The following is a 9,912-nucleotide window of genomic DNA, read 5'->3' on the forward strand; positions in this document are numbered from 1 at the left end:
GCAGCATCTTGTGGTTTACATAGCACACTGGACACTGGTGCAATTCAGAAGGTTGGACATTGGTACAGTTCAGCCCAGTAAGTACTTATGAGCATCTCTGAGGTCCAGAGCATTGGGCTAGGTAAAAGTGGTCGTGGTTAAGACCACAGACTCTGGGGTCAGGTGTCTCAGGTTCAGATCCACCTCTGTCATCTCCCAGCTGTGTAATTTTGGGCAAGATGCTTAACCTCTCTGAGCCTCAGTTTCTCGTCAGTAAAATGAGTATGATGACAGAACCAACTCCATAGTCATTCTGAAAATGAAAGTAGGTGGTGCAGGCCAAGCACTTAGTATGTGTTCAACATGTATACCCTCATTCTTAACCTCAAGGATCACATTCTGTGGTTGAATAGAGGCAAAGGGCTTGTAGTGGTTAAAGGCTTGGGCTCTGGAGTCAAACATGCTGGGCTCAAATTCTGCTTCTACCTTTGTGGCCCTGCACAAATTAATTTACCTCTCTGAGCCTTAATTTTCTCTTCTGTTAAATGGGGGTGTTAATAATATAGCTGGGATCTTTAGGGTCAAATGAGTCAGTACATATCTAAAGCTTTGAGCCCGTGACTGCTTCCCCATCACTATTTCCAGGTGTTAGTTTCTATCACTTTAATTCACCAGGCAGAGAGGAGGAATGAAGAATGTTGAATGATATAATACTAGTTAGGGAAGCAAAGCTTAACACATTTGAGCATCATTAATAGGATGCATGAATAATATGTGGAATGTACTCTGAGGCTTCCAGGAGTCTGAGAAAGCGGGGAACAGATAGATGATGGGACTTTATGACCATATTTGTGGAGGAGGTGGGGCTTCAACTGAGCCTTGAAGGGCGAGGAAAGGAAACAAAGGAAACACAACAAAAAACTGGAGGTGGGGTGGGGATCTGGCTGCCCCCCTCCTCTGTCAGTTCATGAGAATTTGTGTTTCAATTCTTATTAACACCTTCATTACACAGGCATTTGGACACAGAAAAGTTATAGCCCTTAACTTTCTGTGAATGAGTTAAAATGCAGATCCCTGGGCCCTGCTCCTTGAGATTCTGCTTGAACTGATGTGCCACGGGGCCTAGGAATCTGCAACTTTAATAAGCATTCAGGTAGGTACCACACCTTAATGAAGCCTGATTTGAAAACTCCACTGAGTCAGTAGTCTGACCTAAAGGCAATATATATTGTCCCCTGTAGCCCCCTGTGACACATTTCTTCTCCAATTTGGAGGACTTCCTTTTTCCCCTCTGATTCTTTCCTTACTCTGCAAATTCCATTTCTAATGCTTGCAGATGTTACCACCTCAGCACCTGAGCTGTGTTTGAACAGCTGGCCAGGAAGGGAAAATGTCTGAAAGACATGGACTCAGTGCATCCAGTGGAGTAACAGCTGAGCTTGGAGCTTTGCTGCAGAGAGGGAGGGGTCTCTTCCTTTTCTTTTTAAATTTTGTTTGGTTGGTTATTCTTTCTAGGTATTTTATTTTGGGGAGTAAGTTTGATTTGTTTGGCTTTGGTTCTAAGCCTTTGAGGTTTCCCAAAGCATAGGTGAGTGTTGAAACCAGGTTCTTACCCAGGTTTTGCCGGGAAATTCTTGCTGACCAGTCAAATGACACAGGCCCCCTACTGACTAACCTGTACTGAGCATTTACTGTGTCCTGACCCTTTGAGTGCTTTCTTTATGTTGGCTCCTTGAACCCTCATAAGAACCTCTGAGGGGAGAGAGTTTTATTATCACCACTTAATACGCGCAGAAACTGAATTAGTCTTGGCAGCCTCAGCTGGACAGGCGGGTAGAAGGCAGGGTTATCGGGATGCTAGTATATTAGGGGCAGGATGGGGGAGCGTGGTCATAGGAGAGGCCAGGTTGCTTTTCAGTTATATATTGTGTTCTTCCTAGAGACACTTCTCTCCCAGGCTCCTCCTTGTGTGGGGGTGAATCTACAAAGTACCCTTGCTACTCTTGTTTTATTCCTGAAGCCGTGATATGAAATTATGCACACATTTTGAAAGCCAACTAACAGATGTTTGACCTTGTCTTTTCCTACAGAAATATTCACGAGCTAGACAAGGTTGACTGTGATCTTCGTAAGCCTCAGTGTGTGTCCTTCTGCTTCCCCACTTGCTTCCGTTCTTGCTTCCTTCCCTATAGGCTAAAACTAGACTTATATAGTAGTGCTGGGGCAGAAATGCTTTTCTAAAACAAGCTCCGGAAGTCACTTAATTAACCTAGGAAGGGAGTAGAGGAAAAGAGGAAAATTCATTCTCTCCACACAATCTCAGAAGATTGGAGTTCTCCTAATCCGTTAATAGCAAATGCCCTGCCTGGCCTGAGAGTGACTTGTATATTCCAGTTCACAAGCATGCACACCACCCTGCCATCACCAACTCCCAAGATCCCTTCTTTCGTCCTTCCTATTTTGACTACTTTGCAGACTCAGCTGGATTTTATATAATCTTTGCAATATCACAGTAGTTTCTGTGGAGATGCAATGTGATGTCCCAGAAATAGGTGTACATTATTTGGATATTGAAAAACCAAAGGGGCAGAAATTTTGAAGTTGCCATAGAGGGAAAGACTTGTATACAGGAGGGATGAAGATCTAGAGAACAGGAAAGAAAGCTAAGGAAGGGTATGGATGGAACAGAGAGAGGGCTATTCAAAGACTATAAAATGCAAAAACCAAAACAAAATCAAACAAAAAAACCATTAGAGGGAATTTGAAACAGGATTTGAAGGCAAGTAAAATGCATGATTTGGAGCTAGATATCTTTAAGAGTTGGTTCTTAGCAGTCCTTTATGGGCACTGCCTTTGATACATAGTCAAAACTGGGTAGGTAGGTAGGAACATGGATGGATGGATAGATGGATGGATGGATGGATGGATGGATGGATGGACGGACGGACAGACAGATGCACAGACAGACGGACTGAGAGTACACAGGTAAAATATACAGATAGAGTGCCATGACTGTGAACTCTAACCTAAAATCCATCCCTTCTTTATAGTTTAAACCAGGACCTTCAGAAAGACTATGAAATTCTTAATATTGTATGCATAATTTTGAATGTCTGTGTCTGTTTCTATTTTTGTTGAGAAGACAGTTCAGCATAGCCTTCATCAGAAGGCGTATGTCCAACAGAAGGTTCAGAAGCTCTGGTTTAAACAAGTCCTAGAGTCGTGTGACTTACTGAGCAACTGCACTCGTTCTCCTGACTTCTTTCACACATACACACGCGCGCACTCGCAGCATACCTCCTTTGCCGCCCTTTCTGTGACGTCATCTCTGCTCACTCTCTCTCCCCTTCCTGTTACAGTTCACCCGTCTCAGGAGCCTGGCTGGTTGGAGGGGACTCTGAATGGAAAAACTGGCCTCATCCCTGAGAACTACGTGGAGTTCCTCTAACCGTTGGCCCCAGCGGAACTGCTGAGCTTTCCGTGGTATCCATGACAACTGCTGAGTCCAGTATTGTAGGTCATTTCTCATTGCCACTGAGAAATGCAGGATGACTGACTCTGCTGCTACCTGTCAACACGAGTGTTTCTGTGAACTTTGGTGTCATCCATCCCCATGATCATCTCAGCTGACACGTGATGACATTGCAAGAAACCGAAGTAAATGAGCAGGGGCAGCCATTTGATTTTGATAACCGAGAGAAAAGCTTGCAAAGCCCTTTCTCTCATTCAGCACCCTAAATGGGGAACACTCATTTTGTTTCAATAGTCACCCAAACTTCCAGCCTTCTCAAAAATGGAAGTAGGATCTAAGTAGTCCTAAAGAGCGTGCAGGGCTGGGTAATGGCTCTGGCTGGGTCCATTGCTTGTGTTTACAGTAGGCACTCTAAGCCACCTCTACATACTTGAGATCCACAGTGCTACAGGCAGCTGGGTCTGTTTGCATGCAGGATGGAGAGGGCTTACAGCACTGTTTACATAAGGTCCAATCTCTCACCATCTCTAAAACAGCCACTGGCCCAGCATCAGCAGAATTAGTCCAGTCCTCCCTTACAAGGGAACACACACACCCCACGTTCCCCTCCTTCCAAGCTAGGAACTTCTCTGCTACTGAGGGCGGCCAGCACCTCGTAACCATGGCAACTCAACCTACTCCTAAACCAACCCCCCAAAATAAATAAATAACACACTTGCTTTGCATGACACATTTTTTTCTCCCCTCTTTGGAGTAGTTTTTTGAATGGTTTTCCAACAATCTTAATCAAAAAATCAAGAAATTAGAGTGGTCTGCTTAGGACAGACAGAATAGCAGCTGGGAACTGTTTCCTTTCTGATTTATTTCAGCAACATCAGGATATATTTGGAGCAAACTCTAGTAACCTCTTGAGATTAAATTACAGGCTTAATATTTCTGTTCTTCCATGCAACTGGTGTTTGCTTTCTAGGGGGTGATATGCTGCCTCCTGATGGGTAACACCCTCTTCTTTCTGACTCATTCCCTAATGGCCTCCAGTTCACCAGCCTTTACCCCTGCCCTGGACTGCTTCTAGCCCATCACTGGCCACCCTGACAGTGCCCTGGGCTGCTGAGCACTGGTGCCCTGGTGGTTTGCAGTGCTGATTCCTAGGCCAGCCCTATGGCCTATCGTTTAAAAGGACATATATATTCACTGCCACTCAGAAAAAGGGAACTGTTTCTCAGGCTTTAGAGGCATGAGACTGATATCATAAGCCATTGTGATTCAGAAGGACACCAAAAGCTTGAGGCATGGAAGGTGTGATGGGTACCTTCTGAGGAAGAGAATTTCCTGGCCCACCAGGGTGGGAGTTTATGGAAGACTGCCTTGAGTGAGGAAGTTCAGCCTGGACATTTCACATTCACTTGGCTTCCAAAGGACAGAGTCCCCAGGGTCTTCCATATTCGAGTGTCCTCGCAAGAGTGACTCTGGACAGGCCAACTCCAAACTGATGAACTGTTAAGCTCCGCAGGACTGCATTGGGATGGCAGCCATATTCTGTAATGTTTCCTGCTTCTGGAATTCCTCTTTAGAGAAGTTTAAAGAAGAAAAGAATAACTTGAATTGTGTTGAATTACTGTATCTTTTACACTTTTTGGAAAAGATAAACCTGTAAATAGAGTGATTTGAAATTCTATATGGCAAAGTTTTATATTTGATATTCTTGAAGCCAGTTGCTCCACACATTGAAGCTTTGATTGCTGAACAAGTGTATATAAGAGGGAGAGCAAGGAAGCGAGATTGAAGAGAGAGAGTCAAGGTCATTCTTCTGTGACCTTGGGGAAGGAGAGGGTGTGTCTGCACATGCCCTGCTGGCTCTTGTTGATGGACATAACACATGGATGGTGTTCAGTCTTCTTATCCAGGTGTGTTTTTGAACATTTCTTGAGCTTTGGATTTGGAGATGGAAAGAGCATCTTCTGGCAAAGAATCTTTCCGAGAACTCCTACTCAGTAGTGAGAGGAAGCTCAGGATTTAAGTAGATAGGGCCAGGACTTAGGGTTTTTGTTGTTTTTGTTTGTTTGTTTGTTTTTTCCATTTTTCTTCTCAGGTGTGTTTCTTGGTACCCTAAGATATCAGGACAAAAGGATGTAAGATAATTGTGTACTCCTTATATGTAACTCTGCTGCACATCTTCCAAGACTTTATGAATGAGGCCAAGCTAGTTTGCAAGTGTTGCGTGTGTCTGAGTTCTAAGAAACACTGGTGGCTTAGGGCTTTTAATTCTCCATATGCTGCAGCTTTTCCTTTCCCTGAACATGTTTAAGCCCCTCCTGTTTATCTCAGATTTCCTATAACCCCAGGTGAGGGAAAAACTCCAAAGAGTAATGGAGATTGTGCCATTAGAGCTTTATAGATGGTTTTCAAGTTAATAGGAGTATGTCATTGTGACTCAGTTCACGAGCTCAAGGGTTACACAGCTATTACCAGGAGCTCACCCAGCAGCAATTGAGACACTACCACTGAATCAGGGAATTAGGATTTAGACTGGACAAGACCCAGATAGGACTCAGAAAAGCTATCATTGAAAACCTAAGAAAGAGAACTCACAGGCTACACCTACTCCCTGTGGACTTTGAACAGCTTTGGAACCTGTTCCAAGGGGCCTGAGGCAACAAGCACATTTCGCTGCTGCGCTTTTCAAATAGAAGGAGTGCAACATAATTTTTTTAATGCATTCGATGTTTTATATTGTCACCAGCCCCATTGAAACCTTAACTAAAACTAACATGGAGGAGCAAAAGGCTCAGGTCCTGGCTTGGGAGTTCCTTGCTGAAGCATACCTGTGGATGCTCGGCCCCAGCTTGACCACTTAGATCTAAGCATGTCCCTCCCTCCCTCAGTTAGCCCCCTGATTGGAAGCTAGAGGGAAATGGAGCTGCTGCCAATGGGAATTTTTAGGTAGATTCCTTCCCAGTGTCCCTGTGGCCATGCTGGGCCAGTGACAGATGGCTGCTCTGTTTCCTTTCCCCAGCCAGGCTTACCTCCTCCCCATTTGCTATAGACCTGGAGAAACTGTTCAGAATACGAGCCAACAAATAGGAAGAATTTTGGAGACTAAAAATAGATTTTACCCTCTCCACTATCTCTGCCTTCCATCCATTGGGAGGGAACTTCAGGATGGGTTAGGGGAGTGATCTAGGTATTAGGTTGGAAGACTGTTGACCAAGATCCCTGAGTTTTCCCAGGATGGGGGGCCTCGTTTCTTTTGTAAGGCCCTGGGATCTGCTTGGCATGCAGAGCCTGAATCTTTTTTGGGTATTAAGATCAGTCTCTCTCTTCTTCACGTACTCACAGAAGCCTGTATCTGCAGAATGCCATAAGAAAATAACTAGTTTCAAACCCCTGCCCCGCAGGCAAGTAAATTCCTGATTCACTAAAGACTGGTAATGTCTCTTCTCTTTTCAGAAGTAAACATATAGGGGTGGGCCCCATATAGCACCACCTTCCTTGGTATCTTGGAAGTGGAGCAGTTTTTAGCTTACTGTTTTGCATTTCAATAGCTAATACGTGTTTTCTAATGTCAGACCAAACTGTCTTTTTCAGCATCATTCCAGTTCATCCCCTCCTGCTGAGGGTTGGGTTGTTTTTTTTTTTTTGTTTGTTTGTTTGTTTTTTAATGAAAGGCAAAGAGAAAGAGAGAAATGAGCAACCGAGTGAGTACTGGCAGACCGGCGTTAGTAGGGCAGCCATGCTAGTGACAGGGTCATTTCAGGCATTCGTCGGGGCTCCGCGGTTGTGTGGTTGTGTGTGCCATACCTTGCTCGAAAGGAAGTTCTTTTACCAGCTGCATTTGTGTCTCCTGAAATAACAACCCCCGTCTCACCAGAAGTTCTGTCTTAACTTCTGTGACTCCAGAAACATCCATGATTGAGGGGTAGGGAGACAGAAATAATCAGCTGATGATAACTTGATCACCTATTTGTGACTGTCTATTGGCACCTTTCATTCTTGGGCTTCTTTTTCCCAAAACAAGTCTGGACCACCCATATTTGTAGACACAGGACCGCCAGGCACAACAGTGGCTGTCATGGCACCTATAGTTTCACTAAAACTGAGTGTCTTATGAGCAACCATATTACCCATATAGGTAGCCAGCACTGAAGAAACCAAACAGCCTCTTAGCTACCTGACTTTAAAAGGAGTGTCCTAAGTATTCTATCTCGGGAGTTATCTATCATCTCTGGCAAACTTGACAGTCATCAATTACCTAGACAACCCTGCCCCACATCTCTTTCAAGTCAACTGGGTGTCCTCTCACACACCCTGTGCTGGGGTTTAAAAAATTTATCTTGTGCTCAGATGTGTTTGGCAGCCATGCTGATCTGCCGGGTGCTGAACTACTTCTCTGTAATTGTAGCATCAAAATGACAACAGCAGGAGAGGAGTGACATTGCACAGTTCAGCAGCATGCCCGAGACAATACTCCAACAAGTAGTAATTAGCTCCCCCCTCCCCGCTTCGACACCTACAGTACTTGTCTAACTAAAGAGCTTCCCAAAGCAGAGGGAGAGAGGCCCTGTAGAGAACCCAGACATCATTCAGAGCCAGTCCTTGCTGAAATGTGGTCTTCTAGTGGAAGCACTTGTATTCTTGGGAGAAGAAGTATTGGGTGTAAACTAATGCTAGGAGCAGAGAGAAAGAAAAAGGCAAACCACACTGAAGGACTTTGGATTTTTTTTAGAGCGAGAAATACAATTCTTAATAGAAGAAGGAAAAACCTATCATAAAAAGTTCATAACTAATATTTTTAGAAAAGTTTTATAGGACACTACAAGATGGCAACATCTTTCAAGGTGGAATGCTTTAGAGAACAAAGGCTTGGCATAGTCCTAGACCCATGTAAGGGCAGCAGTTACTATTATGTAAAAAATGACTTTAGTAAGGACCAGAGTATTGAGAATCAAAATGTCAGAACCACCCGGAGCAGTCCTGGAGAGATGAAGACATTCTACGCCACTCTGCATCGGCCCTTTCTTATGCAGACAGCTATGAGCAGCGTCCTCGTGTGTCCGGATGCCAGGGTCAGCCTTGTACCTGTGAAAAGAGGTTCATCTGATGATTCTAAAGTATATATGTATTAGTGTGTGTTTGTGTATGTGTACTGTGTGTGTATAGTGCATATTTACGTATGTGAAGATACAGACTCATATAGAAACCCACATAAGCTGGCAGTAGCTGAGCCTTTACAGCCTTTAAGATTTGAAGGTTGAGAATTCAAGAAACAAGAGAGGCTGTTGATTGACTGTCAAAATGATCAGAGTTGTAAATTAAGTGCCATTTTAAAACTTTGTTCCTATTTATCAAATGGTTACTATCTACAGCTATAGTCCGTGTTAACTTATTAAAAGTCATGTTGCAAAAAGATCAAATTCATAAGTGGTTAGTAGCTAATACCAGGCTAGTGTTCAGAAGAACTCTAAAGGATATTTTGTCCATATTTTGGAGAAGATGATGTTTGCATGTTTAATTCGTAATTTAGGCTACCTTTGGATATATTATAAAGTGCTTTGTGATATAATATAAATAAAGTACTTAAAAATGGCACTTTAATGTTTTTTTAAATCATAAATAATGCACTGTTTTAAACTTCAGTTCAGTATTGAATATTGACTGGTATAGAGAATCCAATTCTGTAATTAAAAAGTAGTTTGTGGCTAGAGTAGGACTTTTTTCTTGTTATTAGTGAAACAGTTTTGTCATGTATAAGCTTTAAAAATAAGTGCTTTTGTGTCGCTCAGCATATCTACAAAGAAAATAGAATTTCTGTTGAGCGGCCTCTGAAACTTGGCTTTCTTACATTTTGTTGGTTTACGTGACAATCCCTATAAAACGAATGGAAGTATGATTTTTTAATTAAATGACTTTTCCATTTGATGGTATGTCTGTTTCTTAAGTTTTTGATAAAGTTTTGACATGCGTATTTTAATATATCTTAAAATCAGCAAAGACCATGATCAAAAGTCACATGTCTGGGCTCCTGTGGTTACTGGTGACAACTTCAGTGCGGATTTCTGATGCACTCTGAGGAGCTTTGGTTTCCTTTAGGAAGAGGTCAAATGCTAGTGAACTCGAAGAGGAGGGATCAGACATGTTAAACAATTCAGCCCCAAAGACTCATATTCCAGTGAACCTTTCTGACTTTATCTCCAAGAACACATACTGTTTTATTCTTTCTAAATGTGATTTTCTAGTCAACCATTTTCTGGAACTTCATTAACACGGTATGTAATAACCAAAGAGCCAGAACGCAGGCAGTCCCAGCCTGCAGCTGGGCATGTCCCACAGGTTTGCAAAGCAGTTACTTGTAACATGAGTCCCAGGCCAACTCACATTATTCAGTCTTTTCATTCATCATATCCCTTCCAGGCGCATTCTGAGTTGGAGCCTGGAGCCTAGATTTACAGTTAGCTCGGAGC

At 43.1% G+C, this 9,912-nt stretch overlaps 1 protein-coding gene across 9 annotated transcripts in view; it reads left to right on the forward strand.

The window, feature by feature from the left end:
• Positions 1–9,368, forward strand: part of ARHGAP26 (Rho GTPase activating protein 26) — a 451,541-nt gene extending 442,173 nt beyond the window's left edge. For all 9 annotated transcript variants that reach the window (XM_045183872.2, XM_045183873.2, XM_045183874.2 and 6 more), the window contains one exon: positions 3,339–9,368. In XM_045183872.2, coding sequence (XP_045039807.2) covers positions 3,339–3,427 — 89 coding nt within the window. In that variant the 3' untranslated portion in view covers positions 3,428–9,368. The remainder of the gene's footprint in view (positions 1–3,338) is intronic.
• The last annotated feature ends 544 nt before the right edge of the window (positions 9,369–9,912 follow it).

The sequence above is a fragment of the Desmodus rotundus genome, chromosome 10 (assembly GCF_022682495.2).
Source record: "Desmodus rotundus isolate HL8 chromosome 10, HLdesRot8A.1, whole genome shotgun sequence".
Taxonomy (NCBI): domain Eukaryota; kingdom Metazoa; phylum Chordata; class Mammalia; order Chiroptera; family Phyllostomidae; genus Desmodus; species Desmodus rotundus.